General features: G+C 52.6%; 1 protein-coding gene across 1 annotated transcript in view; it reads right to left on the reverse strand.

The window, feature by feature from the left end:
• LOC140429234 (uncharacterized) overlaps window positions 1-22333 on the reverse strand; it is a 188588-nt gene that overhangs the window by 77607 nt on the left and 88648 nt on the right. Inside the window, exon 5 of the mRNA XM_072515986.1 lies at window positions 1621-1643. Coding sequence (XP_072372087.1) covers window positions 1621-1643 — 23 coding nt within the window. The remainder of the gene's footprint in view (window positions 1-1620; window positions 1644-22333) is intronic.

Genomic DNA, 22333 nt, shown 5'->3' on the forward strand with positions numbered 1-22333 from the left:
AATCCTGCCATGGCAGAGGGTGAAATTTGAATTCAATTAAAAAATCTGGAATTAAAAGTCTAAAGGTGACCATGAAACCAATATTGATTGTCGTAAAATCCCACCTGGTTCGCTGATGCCCTTTAGGGAAAAACTGGTCTGACCTATATGTGATTCCAGACCCACAGCAATGTAGTTGACTCTTAAATGCCCTCAGGGATGGGCAATAAATGCTGGTCTAACCAGTGATGCCCAAATCCCATGAATAAAAATATATATATATTAGAGGTCCCGGCATTACCAGGACAAGAGTCATTGTGCATGAATCAAGGTACTAATAAAGTCAACTTCTAAATAGTAACCTCCAAATTCAATACCTTCAATAAAGGTTTGAGGGTTTGTAAGAGTGTAATTACACCTTAAGAGTGTAATCACACCTTTGGCAAACACCTACGAACACGAGGTTTTGGTCTCCTTACCTTTTTTTAAATAAATTTACCCAATTATATTTTTTACCAATTAAAGGGCAATTTAGAGCGGCCAATCCACTTAACCTGCACATCTTTGAGTTGTGGGGACGAGACCCACATAGATACGCGGAGAATGTGCAAACTTCACACGGACAGTGACCCAGGGCCGGGATCGAACCCAGGTCCTCAGCGCCGTAGGCAGCAGTGCTAACCACTGCGCCACCGTGCCGCCCCCCCCTGGTTTCCTTACCTAAGAAAGGAGATACTTACCACATAGGGAGTGCAGAGAAGGTTCACCAGACTGATTCTTGGGACGGCAGGATTGTCGTATGAGGAGAGATTAGGTCAACTGGGTCTGTGTTACTGGAGTTTTGAAAAATGAAAGGGGATCTGATTGAAACGTATAAAATTCTGACAGCGATGGATAGACCTGATTCAGGGCTGTTGTTTCCTCTGGCTGGGGGGGGGGGGTTCTAGAACAAGGGGTCACAGTCTCAGGATACAGGGTAGGTTATTTAGGACCGAGAGGAGGAGAAACCTCTTCACTCAGAGGGCGATGAACCTCTGGAATTCTTTACCACAGGAGACTGTGGAGGCCAAGTCACTGAATATATTAAAGAAGGTAAAAGATAGATTTCTAGATTCTAAAGGCATCAAGGAATATGGGGAGAGTGTGGGAGTATGGGTTGAGATAGAGGATCAGCCATGATCATATTGAGTGACAGGGCAGACTCGAAGGGGCGAATGAACGACCCCTGCTCCTATTTTCTGTAGCTATGTTCTCATATTCAGGCAAGATTGCCGGAGCAATGTAGCAGGGAGAACACAACAGAGTTTATCAGCTTATTTTCGTATTTGGAACAATGCATATTGTTTAATCTTCTTGACTATGTTGTCCCTAAACTGATTATGAAGTTGGAGGAAATGTATATAACACAACATTATAAACATTTAAGCCCTGGTATTATTTTGCAAACTTTAGTGCTGGTACATTGTAGGAAGGTTCTATAATCCAAACGGGGGTTAGTATAGTGTTAAAAACATTCCATGTGCATCAATCAGGAACATCAAGGCTATTATGCTTTTCACTGTGATGGCACCGCTCATTAGTGAGATTAGTACAAAAACCACTCTTGATTAAAGAGAGCATAGATTGATTCGCCCAAAGTACCTGTCATTGGTCATTCTGAAGGACTGTAGATAAAAAGAGAGAGATTAAATGAAGAGAAAAAGCATCTACATGCTGTCAACAACAGGCATGACACATTCCTCAAGAGCACTCAAATTTCTCATCTGTGAACTGCAATTGGGATTAAATAACTGGCAAAAAGAAGTCTTAATTAAATTGACAGATTTTAGAATGAATTAAATTAACTTTAAATTAACCCAGTTTCATGTAAATGACTGACATTTTATGCACCTAATTGCTTTCAATTAAATCAATATGGAGCATAAACATTTCAATTAGTCAAAAATTAAGAGGAAAATAAAGTAACTGGATGTTTGTTATCTGCATTGAGAGTGAAGCAGAGAAGCAGCAAAATGCACAAAGAAGTGGCTTAATCATTCCAATATTTGAAAGTTTCCAGGTCGAAGATGAGATCAGCCTTTGCTCAGTGTTGGTCGCCTTGCCAGAGAAGGAGGTTCTGGTTTCAAAGCCCAATTTAGAGAGAACATGATCTAGGCTAACATGTAAGTGCAGCAATGAGGAAATGCTGTAATGGATTTCAGATGAAGAGTTGCTGGTGACCCTTCCCACACTCCGGTTCAATATTTGATGGCATTGATTTGAAGAAGAGCAGAGGAGTTACCCCTTGTCTTCATCAACATTTATACTGTGTAACGACAACAATCTATCCCTCAATGCCAGCAAAACTAAAGAGCTGGTCATTGGCTTCAGGAAGCAAAGTCCTGGGCACACCCCTGTCAGCATCAACGGGGCCGAGGTGGAAATGTTTGACAGCTTCAAATTCCTATGTGTGCACATCACCAACAATCTGTCTTGGTTGGATTGGATTTATTTATTGTCACGTGTACCGAGGTACAGTGAAAAGTATTTTTCTGCGAGCAGCTCAACAGATCATTAAGTGCATGGGAAGAAAAGGGAATAAAAGAAAATACATAATAGGGCAACACAACATATACAATGTAACTACATAAACACTGGCATCGGATGAAGCATACAGGGTGTAGTGTTAATGAAATCAGTCCATAAGAGGGTCATTTAGGAGTCTGGTGACAGTAGGGAAGAAGCTGTTTTTGAGTCTGTTCGTGCGTGTTCTCAGACTTCTGTATCTCCTGCCCGATGGAAGAAGTTGGAAGAATGAGTAGGCCGGGTGGGAGGGATCTTTGATTATGCTGCCCGCTTTCCCCAGGCAGCGGGAGGTGTAGATGGAGTCAATGGATGGGAGGCAGGTTCGTGTGATGGACTGGGCGGTGTTCACGACTCTCTGAAGTTTCTTGCGGTCCTGGGCCGAGCAGTTGCCGTACCAGGCTGTGATGCAGCCAGATAGGATGCTTTCTATGGTGCATCTGTAAAAGTTGGTAAGGGTTAATGTGGACATGCCGAATTTCCTTAGTTTCCTGAGGAAGTATAGGCGCTGTTGTGCTTTCTTGGTGGTAGCATCGACGTGGGTGGACCAGGACAGATTTTTGGTGATGTGCACCCCACTTCGACGCTACCACCAAGAAAGCACAACAGCGCCTATACTTCCTCAGGAAACTAAGGAAATTTGGCATGTCTACATTGAGTCTTACAATTTTTACAGATGCGCCATAGAAAGCATCCTATCGGGCTGCATCACAGCCTGGTATGGCAACTGCTCGGCCCAAGACCGCAAGAAACTTCAGAAAATCGTGAACACCGCCCAGTCCATCACACGAACCCGCCTCCCATCCATTGACTCCATCTACACCTCCCGCTGCCTTGGGTAAAATGATATAGTGTAGATTTATTTGTTACGGTAAAATGATATAGTGTAGATTTATTTGTTACGGTAAAATGATATAGTGTAGATTTATTTGTTACGGTAAAATGATATAGTGTAGATTTATTTGTTTTTAAGGGCAGCACGGTAGCATTGTGGATAGCACAATTGCTTCACAGCTCCAGGGTCCCAGGTTCGATTCCGGCTTGGGTCACTGTCTGTGCGGTGTCTGCACGTCCTCCCCGTGTCTGCGTGGGTTTCCTCCGGGTGCTCCGGTTTCCTCCCACAGTCCAAAGATGTGCAGGGTAGGTGGATTGGCCATGATAAATTGCCCTTAGTGTCCAAAATTGCCCTTGGTGTTGGGTGGAGGTGTTGAGTTTGGGTGGGGTGCTCTTTCCAAGAGCCGGTGCAGACTCAGGGGGCCGAATGGCCTCCTTCTGCACTGTAAATTCAATGATAATCTATGATTAATCTAGGACAAAGGTTCGGCACAACATCGTGGGCCGAAGGGCCTGTTCTGTGCTGTATTTTCTATGTTCTATGTTCTATGTTCTTGGGAAAGCGGGCAGCATAATCAAAGACCCCTCCCACCCTGCTTACTAACTCTTCCAACTTCTTCCATCGGGCAGGAGATACAGAAGTCTGTAGTGAAAGTACAGGTCGAACTTTCGAAACTACTACTGGGCGGCCAATATAGCTATGATTAGGAAGTGTGCGATTGGGGGGGGGGGGGCGGGGGGGGGGGGGGCACGTTGTCGGAGCAGCTGAGGCGGCGTCATGTAAAGGTTCTAGTCTGGGAGCTTTGATAACGGATCCTTTGCCGTTCTCGCCGACCTGTTACTCCACAAGTCCGGTGGTGGTGGCAACACTGCGGATCTGGTGACAGTGGAGGAGGTACATGAAGGTGGAGGGAGCATCGGTCTGGACCCTGATATGTAACAACCACAGGTTTGTCCCGGGTAGGATGGATGGTGGGTTCCAGAGCTGGCAGTGGGCAGGCAGCAGAAGGATGGGATATCTGTTCATAGACGGAAGCTTTCCCAGTTTGAAGGCGCTAGAGGACAAATTTAATCTGCCACCAGGAAACGCCTTTAAATATCTGCAAGTACGAGCCTTCCTGAAAAAACAGGCAGTGGCCTTTCCGACGCTGCTGCCACTGAGGTTACAGGACAGGGTGGTCTCCGGCACCTGGGAGGAGGAGGGGAACGTGTCGGATATCTACTAGGAGCTATAGGAGGCGGAGGAAACCCCGGTGTGTCATGATATTTAGATCAGCATATCATGGTGCAATCAAACACACACTGATGGACATGCAGTAGGACCAACCAGCACACACATAACATCGCAGTCAATCACCAGTGAGAGCACACGCACTATAAAAACAGGGTACACGACAGTTCCCGCTCATTCCAGCAGCAGCCAGCTCAGAGCACCGAGCTCAGAGCCTGCCACTCAGACATTCACCATGTGCTGAGTGCCTCACCCAGATAGTAATAGGACAGGGTCCACAGATTAGCTGGTAATGCACGTACCCAAGTTAGCAGTGTGCTGTTATAGTTAAGTAGTAAATAAAATTGAGCTACACCATCTCCAGCCGTGTTGGATCGTTTGTACATCAGAACATCCAACACGACACAGTGGAGGAGCTCAAGGGCAAGTGGGAGGAGGAGCTCGGTGAGGAGTTGGAAGCGGGTCTGTGGGCAGAGGTCCTGGGCAGGGTTAATTCCGCCTCATCATGTGCCAGGCTCAGTCTAATTCAATTTAAGGTGGTCCACCGGGCACACATGACGGCAGCGAGATTGAGCAAGTTTTTTGGGGTAGAAGACAGTTGTATGAGGTGCAAGGGCAGCCCTGCAAACCATGTCCACATGTTTTGGGCATGCCCGGAGCTTAGACAGTTCTGGCAAGGGTTCGCGAGGGCAATGTCCAAGGTGCTTAACACATGGGTGGTGCCGAGACCAGAGATAGCGATCTTTGGAGTTTCAGAAGACCTGGGAGTTCAGGGGGCGAAAGAGGCCGATGTCTTGGCCTTTGCCTCCCTAGTAGCCCGGAGACGTATTTTATTAATGTGGAGGGACTCGAAGCCCCCAAGTGTAGAGACTTGGGTTAACAACATGGCTGGGTTCCTCAGCCTCGAGGAAATAAAGTTTGCCTTAAGAGGGTCTACGCTAGGGTTCTCTCGGAGCTGGCAGCCGTTCATCGACTTTCTCGGGGAAAATTAAAATGTCAGCAGCAGCAGCAATCCGTAGGGGTGGGGGGGGGGGGGGGGGGGGGGGGGGGGGGGGAGTGCTTCATTGGGATGGTGTAGGAAGACCGAGTCGCGTGGGGTAATGTCTATTTAATTGTTATTGTATATTCTCTTTTTGCACTATGTTAATGTTCACCCTAGTTTGTTTCGTTATTATTGTTACTACTGTTTTATTATGAAAAGTTCTGCAAAACCTTAATAAAAATAATTTTTTTAAAAAAATGAAGACAGTGAAGATGAACAGGACTTTTAGGGAATTCTAAACCGGATTATACAAGTCGGAGCAATCTGATAACCTGTTGGCAGGTGTGGAGCAATTTTTCTCTTCCCTGGAGCTAGCAGAGGCCTTGGAAAGCCAATGCAGGGCTCTTAATGCTCCTCTTTCTAAGGAGGAGGTGTCAAAAGCTGTGAACAAGCTTCAGCTGGGTGAAGCGCCGGGATCGATGGCTTTGGGCGTGTGTTTTGCAGGGAGTTTAAGGATTTGTTGTTGGACTGTTGGTGGATCTGTATTGTTACTCTTTTGAATCAGGGCTGTTGCCACCAGCTCTTCATGAAGCTAATGTCTCCTTGCCTCCCCGAACACGCGCCGGAGTGTGGCGACTAGGGGCTTTTCACAATAAATTCATTTGAAGCCTACTTGTAAATAAGCGATTTTCATTTCATTGAATTTCATTGTGAAGGCGGGCAAAGAGGAATGCGTTTCTTCTAGGCCAATTTCTCTTCTAAATGTTGACCTGAAACTGTTATTTAAGGTTTTGGCAAGAAGGCTGCAGGATATCGTGCGGGAGGATCAGACTGGGTTGATAAGATTTTCTAGTAACAATATTAGAAGGTTGCTGAATATGATACACATTTTTCAGAAGTGCCACTGGATGGGCTGGCGATTTCTTTATGTGCAGAGAAGGCTTTTGAATAAGTTAAGTGGAATTATCTGGTGTATACGTTGCGAGGCTTTGGGTTGGTGTGAGAAATATATCAAGTGGGTTCAATTATTGTGTCACAGACCTGTGGCATCAGTGGTCACGAACAGCTAAAGTCATTGAAAACAGCGCGAGAGGAGAGACAGTCGGGGGAGTGAAAACAGCGCGAGAGGAGAGACAGTCGGAGGAGTGAAAACAGAGTGAGAGGAGAGACAGTCGGGGGAGTGAAAACAGCGCGAGAGGCGAGACAGTCGGGGGAGTGAAAACAGCGCGAGAGGAGAGACAGTCGGGGGAGTGAAAACAGCGCGAGAGGAGAGACGGCCGGGAGAGTGAAAACAGCGCGAGAGGAGAGACAGCGGGGAGAGTGAAAACAGCGCGAGAGGAGAGACAGTCGGGAGAGTGAAAACAGCGCAAGAGGAGAGACAGTCGGGGGAGTGAAAACAACGCGAGAGGAGAGACAGTCGAGAGAGTGAAAATAGCGTGACAGGAGAGACAGTCGGGGGAGTGAAAACAGCGCAAGAGGAGAGACAGTCGGTGGAGTGAAAACAGCGCGAGAGGAGAGTCAGCCGGGAGAATGAAAACAGCGCGAGAGGAGAGACAATCGGGGGAGTGAAAACAGCGCAAGAGGAGAGACAGCCGGGAGAGTGAAAACAGCGCGAGAGGAGAGTCAGCCGGGAGAGTGAAAACAAGGCGAGAGGAGAGACAGTCGGGACATTGAAAACAGCGCGAGAGGAGAGACAGTCGGGGGAGTGAAAACAGCGGGAGAGTGACAGCCGGGAGAGTGAAAACAGCTCGAGAGGAGAGACAGTCGGGAGAGTGAAATCAGCGCGAGAGGACAGACAGTTGGGGGAGTGAAAACAGCGCGAGAGGAGAGACAGTCGGGAGAGTGAAATCAGCGCGAGAGGTGAGACAGTCGGGAGAGCGAAAACAGCGCGAGAGGAGAGACAGTCGGGAGAGTGAAAACAGCGCGAGAGGAGAGACAGCCGGGAGAGTGAAAACAGCGCGAGAGGAGAGACTGCCGGGAGAGTGAAAACAGCGCGAGAGGAGAGACAGCCGGGAGAGTGAAAACAGCGAGAGGAGAGACAGTCGGGAGAGTGAAATCAGCGTGAGAGGTGAGACAGTCGGGAGAGTGAAACAGCGCGAGAGGAGAGACAGCCGGGACAGTGAAAACAGCACGAGAGGAAAGACAGTTGGTGGAGTGAAAACAGCGCGAGAGGAGAGACAACCGGGAGAGTGAAAACAGCGCGAGAGGAGAGACAGTCGGGACATTGAAAGCAGCGCGAGAGGAGAGACAGCCGGGAGAGTGAAAACAACGCGAGAGGGGAGACAGCCGGGAGAGTGAAAACAGCGCGAGAGGAGAGACAGCCGGGACAATGAAAACAGCGCGAGAGGAGAGACAGCCGGGACAGTGAAAACAACGCGAGAGGAGAGACAGCCGGGAGAGTGAAAACAGCGCAAGAGGAGAGACAGTCGGGACATTGAAAGCAGCGCGAGAGGAGAGACAGTCAGGACATTGAAAACAGCGCGAGAGGAGAGACAGTCGGGAGGGTGAAAACAACGCGAGAGGAGAGACAGCCGGGAGAGTGAAAACAGCGCGAGAGGAGAGACAGTCGGGACATTGAAAGCAGCGCGAGAGGAGAGACAGCCGGGAGAGTGAAAACAACGCGAGAGGAGAGACAGTCGGGAGAGTGAAAACAGCGTGAGAGGAGAAACAGTCGGGACATTGAAAGCAGCGCAAGAGGCGAGACAGTCGGGAGAGTGAAAACAGCGCGAGAGGAGAAACAGTCGGGACATTGAAAGCAGCGCAAGAGGCGAGACAGTCGGGAGAGTGAAAACAGCGCGAGAGGAGAGACATCGGGAGAGTGAAAACAGCGCGAGAGGAGAGACAGTCGGTACATTGCAAGCAGCGCGAGAGGCGAGACAGCCGGGGAGTGAAAACAGCGCGAGAGGAGAGACAGTAGGGAGAGTGAAAACAGCGCGAGAGGAGAGACAGTCGGGAGAGTGAAAACAGCGCGAGAGGAGAGACAGTCGGGGGAGTGAAAACCGAGAGGAGAGACAGTCGGGAGAGTGAAAACAGCGCGAGAGGAGAGACAGTCGGGAGAGTGAAAACAGCGCTAGAGGAGAGACAGTCGGGAGAGTGAAAACAGCGCGAGAGGAGAGACAGTCGGGAGAGTGAAAACAGCGCGAGAGGAGAGACAGTCGGGAGAGTGAAAACAGCGCAAGAGGAGAGACAGTCGGGAGAGTGAAAACAGCGCAAGAGGAGAGACAGTCGGGACATTGAAAGCAGCGCGAGAGGAGAGACAGCCGGGGGAGTGAAAACAGCGCGAGAGGAGAGACAGTCGGGAGAGTGAAAACAGCGCAAGAGGAGAGACAGCCGGGGTAGTGAAAACAGCGCGAGAGGAGAGACAGTCGGGACATTGAAAGCAGCGCGAGAGGAGAGACAGCCGGGGGAGTGAAAACAGCGCGAGAGGAGAGACAGTCGGGAGAGTGAAAACAGCGCAAGAGGAGAGACAACCGGGAGAGTGAAAACAGCGCGAGAGGAGAGACAGCCGGGAGAGTGAAAACAGCGCAAGAGGAGAGACAGTCGGGACATTGAAAGCAGCGCGAGAGGAGAGACAGCCGGGGGAGTGAAAACAGCGCGAGAGGAGAGACAGTCGGGAGAGTGAAAACAGCGCAAGAGGAGAGACAACCGGGAGAGTGAAAACAGCGCGAGAGGAGAGACAGTCGGGACATTGAAAGCAGCGCGAGAGGAGAGACAGCCGGGGGAGTGAAAACAGCGCGAGAGGAGAAACAGTCGGGACATTGAAAACAGCGCTTGAGGAGAGACAGCCGGGACAGTGAAAACAACGCGAGAGGAGAGACAGCCGGGAGAGTGAAAACAGCGCAAGAGGAGAGACAGTCGGGACATTGAAAGCAGCGCAAGAGGCGAGACAGTCGGGAGAGTGAAAACAGCGCGAGAGGAGAGACATCGGGAGAGTGAAAACAGCGCGAGAGGAGAGACAGTCGGTACATTGCAAGCAGCGCGAGAGGCGAGACAGCCGGGGAGTGAAAACAGCGCGAGAGGAGAGACAGTAGGGAGAGTGAAAACAGCGCGAGAGGAGAGACAGTCGGGAGAGTGAAAACAGCGCGAGAGGAGAGACAGTCGGGGGAGTGAAAACCGAGAGGAGAGACAGTCGGGAGAGTGAAAACAGCGCGAGAGGAGAGACAGTCGGGAGAGTGAAAACAGCGCAAGAGGAGAGACAACCGGGAGAGTGAAAACAGCGCGAGAGGAGAGACAGCCGGGAGAGTGAAAACAGCGCAAGAGGAGAGACAGTCGGGACATTGAAAGCAGCGCGAGAGGAGAGACAGCCGGGGGAGTGAAAACAGCGCGAGAGGAGAGACAGTCGGGAGAGTGAAAACAGCGCAAGAGGAGAGACAACCGGGAGAGTGAAAACAGCGCGAGAGGAGAGACAGTCGGGACATTGAAAGCAGCGCGAGAGGAGAGACAGCCGGGGGAGTGAAAACAGCGCGAGAGGAGAAACAGTCGGGACATTGAAAACAGCGCTTGAGGAGAGACAGCCGGGACAGTGAAAACAACGCGAGAGGAGAGACAGCCGGGAGAGTGAAAACAGCGCAAGAGGAGAGACAGTCAGGACATTGAAAGCAGCGCGAGAGGAGAGACAGTCGGGAGGGTGAAAACAACGCGAGAGGAGAGACAGCCGGGAGAGTGAAAACAGCGCGAGAGGAGAGACAGCCGGGAGCGTGAAAACAGCGCAAGAGGAGAGACAGTCGGGAGAGTGAAAACAGCGCGAGAGGAGAGACAGTCGGGAGGGTGAAAACAACGCGAGAGGAGAGACAGCCGGGAGCGTGAAAACAGCGCGAGAGGAGAGACAGTCGGGAGGGTGAAAACAACGCGAGAGGAGAGACAGCCGGGAGAGTGTAAACAGCGCGAGAGGAGAGACAGTCGGGACATTGAAAGCAGCGCGAGAGGCGAGACAGTCGGGAGAGTGAAAACAGCGCGAGAGGAGAAACAGTCAGGAGAGTGAAAACAGCGCGAGAGGAGAGACAGTCGGGAGAGTGAAAACAGCGCGAGAGGAGAGACAGCCGGGAGAGTGAAAACAGCGCGAGAGGAGAGACAGTCGGGAGAGCGAAAACAACGCGAGAGGAGAGACAGCCGGGAGAGTGAAAACAGCGCGAGAGGAGAGACAGCCGGGAGAGTGAAAACAGCGCGAGAGGAGAGACAGCCGGGAGAGTGAAAACAGCGCGAGAGGACAGACAGCCGGGAGAGTGAAAACAGCGCGAGAGGAGAGACAGTCGGGAGAGTGAAAACAGCGCGAGAGGAGAGACAGCCGGGAGAGTGAAAACAGCGCGAGAGGAGAGACAGCCGGGAGAGTGAAAACAACGCGAGAGGAGAGACAGTCGGGAGAGTGAAAACAGCGTGAGAGGAGAGACAGTCGGGACAGTGAAAACAGTGCAAGGGGAGAGACAGCCGGGAGAGTGAAAACAGTGCAAGGGGAGAGACAGCCGGGAGAGTGAAAACAGCGCGAGAGGAGAGACAGCCGGGAGAGTGAAAACAGCGCGAGAGGAGAGACAGTCAGGAGAGTGAAAACAGCGCGAGAGGAGAGACAGTCGGGAGAGTGAAAACAGCTCGAGAGGAGAGACAGCCGGGAGAGTGAAAACAGCGCGGGAGGAGAGACAGCCGGGGGAGTGAAAACAGCGCGAGAGGAGAGACAGTCGGGGGAGTGAAAACAGCGCGAGAGGAGAGACAGCCGGGGGAGTGAAAACAACGCGAGAGGAGAGACAGCCGGGCGAGTGAAAACAGTGCGAGAGGAGAGACAGTCGGGAGAGTGAAAACAGCGCGAGAGGAGAGACAGTCGGGAGAGTGAAAACAGCGGAGAGGAGAGACAGCCGGGACAGTGAAAACAGCGCGAGAGGAGACACAGCCGGGAGAGTGAAAACAACGCGAGAGGAGAGACAGTCGGGAGAGTGAAAACAGCGTGAGAGGAGAGACAGCCGGGAGCGTGAAAACAGCGCGAGAGGAGAGACAGTCGGGAGGGTGAAAACAACGCGAGAGGAGAGACAGCCGGGAGAGTGAAAACAGTGCGAGAGGAGAAACAGTCGGGACATTGAAAACAGCGCGAGATGAGAGACAACCGGGAGAGTGAAAACAGCGCGAGAGGAGAGACAACCGGGAGATTGAAAACAGCACGAGAGGAGAGATAGCCGGGGGAGTGAAAACAGCGTGAGAGGAGAGACAGCCGGGAGAGTGAGAACAGCGCGAGAGGAGAAACAGTCGGGACATTGAAAACAGCGCGAGAGGAGAGACAGCCGGGAGAGTGAAAACAGCGCGAGAGGAGAGACAGCCGGGACAATGAAAACAGCGCGAGAGGAGAGACAGTCGGGAGAGTGAAAACAGCGCGAGAGGAGAAACAGTCGGGACATTGAAAACAGCGCGAGAGGAGATACAACCGGGAGAGTGAAAACAGCGCGAGAGGAGAGACAGCCGGGAGAGTGAAAACAGCGCGAGAGGAGAGACAGTCGGGAGAGTGAAAACAGCGCGAGAGGAGAGACAGCCGGGACAGTGAAAACAGCGCGAGAGGAGACACAGCCGGGAGAGTGAAAACAACGCGAGAGGAGAGACAGTCGGGAGAGTGAAAACAGCGCGAGAGGAGAGACAGCCGGGAGCGTGAAAACAGCGCGAGAGGAGAGACAGTCGGGAGGGTGAAAACAACGCGAGAGGAGAGACAGCCGGGAGAGTGTAAACAGCGCGAGAGGAGAGACAGTCGGGACATTGAAAGCAGCGCGAGAGGCGAGACAGTCGGGAGAGTGAAAACAGCGCGAGAGGAGAGACAGTCAGGAGAGTGAAAACAGCGCGAGAGGAGAGACAGTCGGGAGAGTGAAAACAGCGCGAGAGGAGAGACAGCCGGGAGAGTGAAATCAGCGCAAGAGGAGAGATAGTCGGGAGAGTGAAAACAGCGCGAGAGGAGAGACAGCCGGGAGAGTGAAAACAGCGCGAGAGGAGAGACAGTCGGGAGAGTGAAAACAGCGCGAGAGGAGAGACAGCCGGGACAGTGAAAACAGCGCGAGAGGAGAGACAGTCGGGAGAGTGAAAACAGCGTGAGAGGAGAGACAGTCGGGACAGTGAAAACAGTGCAAGGGGAGAGACAGCCGGGAGAGTGAAAACAGTGCAAGGGGAGAGACAGCCGGGAGAGTGAAAACAGCGCGAGAGGAGAGACAGCCGGGAGAGTGAAAACAGCGCGAGAGGAGAGACAGTCGGGAGAGTGAAAACAGCGCGAGAGGAGAGACAGTCGGGAGAGTGAAAACAGCTCGAGAGGAGAGACAGCCGGGAGAGTGAAAACAGCGCGGGAGGAGAGACAGCCGGGGGAGTGAAAACAGCGCGAGAGGAGAGACAGTCGGGGGAGTGAAAACAGCGTGAGAGGAGAGACAGCCGGGGGAGTGAAAACAACGCGAGAGGAGAGACAGCCGGGCGAGTGAAAACAGCGCGAGAGGAGACACAGCCGGGAGAGTGAAAACAACGCGAGAGGAGAGACAGTCGGGAGAGTGAAAACAGCGTGAGAGGAGAGACAGCCGGGAGCGTGAAAACAGCACGAGAGGAGAGACAGTCGGGAGGGTGAAAACAACGCGAGAGGAGAGACAGCCGGGAGAGTGAAAACAGTGCGAGAGGAGAAACAGTCGGGACATTGAAAACAGCGCGAGATGAGAGACAACCGGGAGAGTGAAAACAGCGCGAGAGGAGAGACAACCGGGAGATTGAAAACAGCACGAGAGGAGAGATAGCCGGGGGAGTGAAAACAGCGTGAAAGGAGAGACAGCCGGGAGAGTGAAAACAGCGCGAGAGGAGAAACAGTCGGGACATTGAAAACAGCGCGAGAGGAGAGACAGCCGGGAGAGTGAAAACAGCGCGAGAGGAGAGACAGCCGGGACAATGAAAACAGCGCGAGAGGAGAGACAGTCGGGAGAGTGAAAACAGCGCGAGAGGAGAAACAGTCGGGACATTGAAAACAGCGCAAGAGGAGAGACAACCGGGAGAGTGAAAACAGCGCGAGAGGAGAGACAGCCGGGAGAGTGAAAACAGCGCAAGAGGAGAGACAGTCGGGACATTGAAAGCAGCGCGAGAGGAGAGACAGCCGGGGGAGTGAAAACAGCGCGAGAGGAGAGACAGTCGGGAGAGTGAAAACAGCGCAAGAGGAGAGACAACCGGGAGAGTGAAAACAGCGCGAGAGGAGAGACAGTCGGGACATTGAAAGCAGCGCGAGAGGAGAGACAGCCGGGGGAGTGAAAACAGCGCGAGAGGAGAAACAGTCGGGACATTGAAAACAGCGCTTGAGGAGAGACAGCCGGGACAGTGAAAACAACGCGAGAGGAGAGACAGCCGGGAGAGTGAAAACAGCGCAAGAGGAGAGACAGTCGGGACATTGAAAGCAGCGCAAGAGGCGAGACAGTCGGGAGAGTGAAAACAGCGCGAGAGGAGAGACATCGGGAGAGTGAAAACAGCGCGAGAGGAGAGACAGTCGGTACATTGCAAGCAGCGCGAGAGGCGAGACAGCCGGGGAGTGAAAACAGCGCGAGAGGAGAGACAGTAGGGAGAGTGAAAACAGCGCGAGAGGAGAGACAGTCGGGAGAGTGAAAACAGCGCGAGAGGAGAGACAGTCGGGGGAGTGAAAACCGAGAGGAGAGACAGTCGGGAGAGTGAAAACAGCGCGAGAGGAGAGACAGTCGGGAGAGTGAAAACAGCGCAAGAGGAGAGACAACCGGGAGAGTGAAAACAGCGCGAGAGGAGAGACAGCCGGGAGAGTGAAAACAGCGCAAGAGGAGAGACAGTCGGGACATTGAAAGCAGCGCGAGAGGAGAGACAGCCGGGGGAGTGAAAACAGCGCGAGAGGAGAGACAGTCGGGAGAGTGAAAACAGCGCAAGAGGAGAGACAACCGGGAGAGTGAAAACAGCGCGAGAGGAGAGACAGTCCGGACATTGAAAGCAGCGCGAGAGGAGAGACAGCCGGGGGAGTGAAAACAGCGCGAGAGGAGAAACAGTCGGGACATTGAAAACAGCGCTTGAGGAGAGACAGCCGGGACAGTGAAAACAACGCGAGAGGAGAGACAGCCGGGAGAGTGAAAACAGCGCAAGAGGAGAGACAGTCAGGACATTGAAAGCAGCGCGAGAGGAGAGACAGTCGGGAGGGTGAAAACAACGCGAGAGGAGAGACAGCCGGGAGAGTGAAAACAGCGCGAGAGGAGAGACAGCCGGGAGCGTGAAAACAGCGCAAGAGGAGAGACAGTCGGGAGAGTGAAAACAGCGCGAGAGGAGAGACAGTCGGGAGGGTGAAAACAACGCGAGAGGAGAGACAGCCGGGAGCGTGAAAACAGCGCGAGAGGAGAGACAGTCGGGAGGGTGAAAACAACGCGAGAGGAGAGACAGCCGGGAGAGTGTAAACAGCGCGAGAGGAGAGACAGTCGGGACATTGAAAGCAGCGCGAGAGGCGAGACAGTCGGGAGAGTGAAAACAGCGCGAGAGGAGAAACAGTCAGGAGAGTGAAAACAGCGCGAGAGGAGAGACAGTCGGGAGAGTGAAAACAGCGCGAGAGGAGAGACAGCCGGGAGAGTGAAAACAGCGCGAGAGGAGAGACAGTCGGGAGAGCGAAAACAACGCGAGAGGAGAGACAGCCGGGAGAGTGAAAACAGCGCGAGAGGAGAGACAGCCGGGAGAGTGAAAACAGCGCGAGAGGAGAGACAGCCGGGAGAGTGAAAACAGCGCGAGAGGACAGACAGCCGGGAGAGTGAAAACAGCGCGAGAGGAGAGACAGTCGGGAGAGTGAAAACAGCGCGAGAGGAGAGACAGCCGGGAGAGTGAAAACAGCGCGAGAGGAGAGACAGCCGGGAGAGTGAAAACAACGCGAGAGGAGAGACAGTCGGGAGAGTGAAAACAGCGTGAGAGGAGAGACAGTCGGGACAGTGAAAACAGTGCAAGGGGAGAGACAGCCGGGAGAGTGAAAACAGTGCAAGGGGAGAGACAGCCGGGAGAGTGAAAACAGCGCGAGAGGAGAGACAGCCGGGAGAGTGAAAACAGCGCGAGAGGAGAGACAGTCAGGAGAGTGAAAACTGCGCGAGAGGAGAGACAGTCGGGAGAGTGAAAACAGCTCGAGAGGAGAGACAGCCGGGAGAGTGAAAACAGCGCGGGAGGAGAGACAGCCGGGGGAGTGAAAACAGCGCGAGAGGAGAGACAGTCGGGGGAGTGAAAACAGCGCGAGAGGAGAGACAGCCGGGGGAGTGAAAACAACGCGAGAGGAGAGACAGCCGGGCGAGTGAAAACAGTGCGAGAGGAGAGACAGTCGGGAGAGTGAAAACAGCGCGAGAGGAGAGACAGTCGGGAGAGTGAAAACAGCGGAGAGGAGAGACAGCCGGGACAGTGAAAACAGCGCGAGAGGAGACACAGCCGGGAGAGTGAAAACAACGCGAGAGGAGAGACAGTCGGGAGAGTGAAAACAGCGTGAGAGGAGAGACAGCCGGGAGCGTGAAAACAGCGCGAGAGGAGAGACAGTCGGGAGGGTGAAAACAACGCGAGAGGAGAGACAGCCGGGAGAGTGAAAACAGTGCGAGAGGAGAAACAGTCGGGACATTGAAAACAGCGCGAGATGAGAGACAACCGGGAGAGTGAAAACAGCGCGAGAGGAGAGACAACCGGGAGATTGAAAACAGCACGAGAGGAGAGATAGCCGGGGGAGTGAAAACAGCGTGAGAGGAGAGACAGCCGGGAGAGTGAGAACAGCGCGAGAGGAGAAACAGTCGGGACATTGAAAACAGCGCGAGAGGAGAGACAGCCGGGAGAGTGAAAACAGCGCGAGAGGAGAGACAGCCGGGACAATGAAAACAGCGCGAGAGGAGAGACAGTCGGGAGAGTGAAAACAGCGCGAGAGGAGAAACAGTCGGGACATTGAAAACAGCGCGAGAGGAGATACAACCGGGAGAGTGAAAACAGCGCGAGAGGAGAGACAGCCGGGAGAGTGAAAACAGCGCGAGAGGAGAGACAGTCGGGAGAGTGAAAACAGCGCGAGAGGAGAGACAGCCGGGACAGTGAAAACAGCGCGAGAGGAGACACAGCCGGGAGAGTGAAAACAACGCGAGAGGAGAGACAGTCGGGAGAGTGAAAACAGCGCGAGAGGAGAGACAGCCGGGAGCGTGAAAACAGCGCGAGAGGAGAGACAGTCGGGAGGGTGAAAACAACGCGAGAGGAGAGACAGCCGGGAGAGTGTAAACAGCGCGAGAGGAGAGACAGTCGGGACATTGAAAGCAGCGCGAGAGGCGAGACAGTCGGGAGAGTGAAAACAGCGCGAGAGGAGAGACAGTCAGGAGAGTGAAAACAGCGCGAGAGGAGAGACAGTCGGGAGAGTGAAAACAGCGCGAGAGGAGAGACAGCCGGGAGAGTGAAATCAGCGCAAGAGGAGAGATAGTCGGGAGAGTGAAAACAGCGCGAGAGGAGAGACAGCCGGGAGAGTGAAAACAGCGCGAGAGGAGAGACAGTCGGGAGAGTGAAAACAGCGCGAGAGGAGAGACAGCCGGGACAGTGAAAACAGCGCGAGAGGAGAGACAGTCGGGAGAGTGAAAACAGCGTGAGAGGAGAGACAGTCGGGACAGTGAAAACAGTGCAAGGGGAGAGACAGCCGGGAGAGTGAAAACAGTGCAAGGGGAGAGACAGCCGGGAGAGTGAAAACAGCGCGAGAGGAGAGACAGCCGGGAGAGTGAAAACAGCGCGAGAGGAGAGACAGTCGGGAGAGTGAAAACAGCGCGAGAGGAGAGACAGTCGGGAGAGTGAAAACAGCTCGAGAGGAGAGACAGCCGGGAGAGTGAAAACAGCGCGGGAGGAGAGACAGCCGGGGGAGTGAAAACAGCGCGAGAGGAGAGACAGTCGGGGGAGTGAAAACAGCGTGAGAGGAGAGACAGCCGGGGGAGTGAAAACAACGCGAGAGGAGAGACAGCCGGGCGAGTGAAAACAGCGCGAGAGGAGACACAGCCGGGAGAGTGAAAACAACGCGAGAGGAGAGACAGTCGGGAGAGTGAAAACAGCGTGAGAGGAGAGACAGCCGGGAGCGTGAAAACAGCACGAGAGGAGAGACAGTCGGGAGGGTGAAAACAACGCGAGAGGAGAGACAGCCGGGAGAGTGAAAACAGTGCGAGAGGAGAAACAGTCGGGACATTGAAAACAGCGCGAGATGAGAGACAACCGGGAGAGTGAAAACAGCGCGAGAGGAGAGACAACCGGGAGATTGAAAACAGCACGAGAGGAGAGATAGCCGGGGGAGTGAAAACAGCGTGAAAGGAGAGACAGCCGGGAGAGTGAAAACAGCGCGAGAGGAGAAACAGTCGGGACATTGAAAACAGCGCGAGAGGAGAGACAGCCGGGAGAGTGAAAACAGCGCGAGAGGAGAGACAGCCGGGACAATGAAAACAGCGCGAGAGGAGAGACAGTCGGGAGAGTGAAAACAGCGCGAGAGGAGAAACAGTCGGGACATTGAAAACAGCGCGAGAGGAGAGACAACCGGGAGAGTGAAAACAGCGCGAGAGGAGAGACAGCCGGGAGAGTGAAAACAGCGCGAGAGGAGAGACAGTCGGGAGAGTGAAAACAGCGCGAGAGGAGAGACAGTCAGGAGAGTGAAAACAGCGCGAGAGGAGAGACAGTCGGGAGAGTGAAAACAGCTCGAGAGGAGAGACAGTCGGGGGAGTGAAAACAGCGCGAGAGGAGAGACAGCCGGGGGAGTGAAAACAACGCGAGAGGAGAGACAGCCGGGCGAGTGAAAACAGTGCGAGAGGAGAAACAGTCGGGACATTGAAAACAGCACGAGGTGAGAGACAACCGGGAGAGTGAAAACAGCGCGAGAGGAGTGACAACCGGGAGATTGAAAACAGCACGAGAGGAGAGACAGCCGGGAGAGTGAAAACAGCGCGAGAGGAGAGACAGCCGGGACAATGAAAACAGCGCGAGAGGAGAGACAGCCGGGAGAGTGAAAACAGCGCGAGAGGAGAGACAGCCGGGACAATGAAAACAGCGCGAGAGGAGAGACAGTCGGGAGAGTGAAAACAGCGCGAGAGGAGGGACAGCCGGGACAATGAAAACAGCGCGAGAGGAGAGACAGTCGGGAGAGTGAAAACAGCGCGAGAGGAGAGACAACCGGGAGAGTGAAAACAGCGCGAGAGGAGAGACAGTCGGGAGAGTGAAAACAGCGCGAGAGGAGAGACAGTCGGGAGAGTGAAAACAGCGCGAGAGGAGAAACAGTCGGGACATTGAAAACAGCGCGAGAGGAGAGACAACCGGGAGAGTGAAAACAGCGCGAGAGGAGAGACAGCCGGGAGAGTGAAAACAGCGCGAGAGGAGAGACAGTCGGGAGAGTGAAAACAGCGCGAGAGGAGAGACAGCCGGGACAGTGAAAACAGCGCAAGAGGAGAGACAACCGGGAGAGTGAAAACAGCGCGAGAGGAGAGACAGCCGGGAGAGTGAAAACAACGCGAGTGGAGAGACAGCCGGGAGAGTGAAAACAGCGCGAGAGGAGAAACAGTCGGGACATTGAAAACAGCGCAAGAGGAGAGACAGCCGGGCCATTGAAAACAGAGCGAGAGGAGAGACAGCCGGGAGAGTGAAAACAGCGCGAGAGGAGAGACAGCCGGGCCATTGAAAACAGCGCGAGTGGAGAGACTGCCGGGAGAGTGAAAACAGCGCGAGAGGAGAGACAGCCAGGACATTGAAAAAAGCGCGAGAGGAGACACAGTCGGGACATTTAAAACAGCGCGAGAGGAGAGACAGTCGGGACATTGAAAACAGCGCGAGAGGAGAGACAGTCGGGACATTTAAAACAGCGCGAGAGGAGAGACAATCGGGAGAGTGAAAACAGCACGAGAGGAGAGACAGCCAGGACATTGAAAACAGCGCGAGAGGAGAGTCAGTCGGGGGAGTGAAAACAACGCGAGAGGAGAGACAGCCGGGAGTCGCAGTGGTTGCTGGTTAAGTGTTTTATTATTATCTCTATTTAAGTTGGGCGGTTGCTAAACCCGAGACACTACATTTGTAGTGTCCCCCATACTTCCATCTTCTCAAACCTAAGTGGGTGAGTGAATATCAGGTAAGCTCTTTCTTTTTCTTGTTTTTACCACAAGTTATCTAGGGGGATAGAAGGGAAGGCAGTGCAATGTTCCTCCTGCAGAATGTTTGAGGGACGCAGTCAGTGTCCCTGCTGATTTCACCTGTGGGAAATGCAACCATCTCCTGCTCCTCAGAAACCGCGTTAAGGAGCTGGGTCTGGATGAACTTCGGATCATTCGGGAGGCAGAGGTGGTCATAGATAGTAGCTTCAGGGATGTAGTTACTCCGAAGAATGAAGATAGATGGGTGATGGTGAGAGGGGCTGGGAGGAAGCAGGCAGTACAGGAATCCCCCGTGGTTGTTCCCATTAGTAACAAGTATACCACTTTGGATGCTGGTGTGGGGTACGACTTACCAGGGATAAGCCACGGTGACCAGATCTCCATCACTGAGTCCGTCCCTGTGGCTCAGAAGGGAAGGAGGGAGAGCAGGAGAGCAATAGGTATTGGGAACTCGATAGTTAGAGGGACAGATAGACGGTTTTGTGGCAACGAAAGAGACTCAAGGATGGTATGTTGCCTCCCGTGTGCCAGGGTCCGTGACGTCTCGGACTGTGTTTTCAGAATCCTTAAAGGGGAGGGGGAACAGTCACAAGTCGTGGTACACATCGGTACCAACGACATAGGTAAGAGTAGGGACGGGGATTTAAAACAAGAATTTAGGGAGCTAGGGTGGAAGCTGAGAGCCAGGACAAACCGTGTTGTCATCTCTGGTTTGTTGCCGGTGCCACGTGCTAGCGAGTTGAGGAACAGGAAGAGAGTGAAGATAAACACGTGGCTGCAAGGATGGTGTAGGACGGAGGGTTTCAGTTACATGGATAATTGGAGCACATTCTGGGGAATGTGGGACCTGTACAGACAGGAATGTTTGCCCCTGAACCAGAGGGGCACCAATATCCTGGGAGGGAAATTTGCTACAGCTCTTCGGGGGGGGGGGGTTAAACTAATTTGTCAGGATGGGAAAATGAGCTGTAGTCCAGAAGCCAGTGTTGAGAGTAGTGAGGTACTGAGGAGGGTATCAAAGTCGCAGGAGTGTACCGGCAGGCAGGAAGGTGGGTTGAAGTGTGTCTACTTTAATGCAAGGGGCATCCAGAATAAAGTAGGTGAACTTGGGGCGTGGATTGGTACTTGGAACTATGATGTTGTGGCCATTACGGAGACATGATTAGAACAGGGACAGGAATGGTTGTTGGAAGTTCCGGGGTATAGATGTTTCAGTAAGAGTAGGGAAGGTGGTAAAAGAGGTGGAGGAGTAGCATTGTTAATCAAGGATAGTTTAACGGCTGCAGAAAGGCAGTTCGAGGTGGATCTGCCTACTGAGGCAATATGGGCTGAAGTTAGAAATAGGAAAGGAGCGGTCACGTTGTTAGGAGTTTTCTATAGGCCCCCAAATAGTAATAGAGATGTGGAGGAAGAAATTGCAAAGCAGATTATGGATAGGTGTGGAGGTCTCAGGGTAGTTGTCATGGGTGACTTTAACTTTCCAAATATTGATTGGAACCTCTATAGGTCGAACAGTTCGGTCGGGGCAATTTTTGTACAGTGTGTGCAGGAGGGTTTCCTGACACAATATGTTGATAGGCCGACAAGAGGTGGGGCCACATTGGATTTTGTACTGGGTAATGAACCGGGCCAAGTGTTAGATTTGTTTGTGGGAGAGCACTTTGGAGATAGTGACCACAATTCGGTGTCTTTCACTATTGCAATGGAGAGGGATAGGGCCATACGGCAGGGCAAGGTTTATAATTAGGGGAGGGGTAATTATGATGCGATTAGGCAAGAATTAGGGAGCATAAGATGGGAAGAGAAACTGTCAGGGAAAGGCACAAATGAAAAGTGGAGCTTGTTCAAGGAACAAATACTGCGTGTCCTTGATAGGCATGTCCCTGTCAGGCAGGGAGGAAATGGCCGTGTGAGGGAATCATGGTTCACAAAAGAGGTTGAACGTCTTGTCAGGAGGAAAAAGGAAGCGTATGGAAGGATGAGAAAACAAGGTTCAGTTGGGTCGCTTGAGGGTTACAAGGTAGCAAGGAATGAGCTAAAAAAGGGGCTTAGGAGAGCTAGGAGGGGGCATGAGAAGTCGTTGGTGGGTCGGATCAAGGAAAACCCCAATGCTTTTTAATCTTATGTGAGAAATAAAAGAATGACCAGGGTGAGGTTAGGGCCGGTCAAGGACAGTAGTGGGAACTTGTGCATGGAGTCAGAAGAGATAGGAGGCATTGAATGAATACTTTTCTTCAGTGTTCACCGAGGAGAGGGGCTAATGCTTTTGAGATGAAAGTGTGATACAGGCAGGTAGGCTGGAGGAGATAGATGTTCTGATGAAGATGAATTAACAATTTAAAATTTTTTGAAAAACCTGCGGGTCGACACGTCCCCTGGACCAGATGGAATATATCCTAGGATTCTTTGGGAGGCCAAGGGATGAGATTGCTTTGATCTTTGGGTCCTCACTGTCCACGGGGATAGTGCCAGAGGACTGGAGAATGGCGAATGTTGTTCCTCTGTTCAAGAAAGGGAATAGGAATGACCCTAGTAATTATATGCCAGTTAGTCTTACTTCGATGGTCGGTAAGTTAATGGAAAGGGTCCTGAGGGATAGGATTAATCCGGGATAGTCAACACGGATTCGTGAAGGTTAAGTCTTGCCTCACAAATTTGATT

The sequence above is a fragment of the Scyliorhinus torazame genome, chromosome 9 (genome assembly GCF_047496885.1).
Source record: "Scyliorhinus torazame isolate Kashiwa2021f chromosome 9, sScyTor2.1, whole genome shotgun sequence".
Taxonomy (NCBI): Eukaryota; Metazoa; Chordata; class Chondrichthyes; order Carcharhiniformes; family Scyliorhinidae; genus Scyliorhinus; species Scyliorhinus torazame.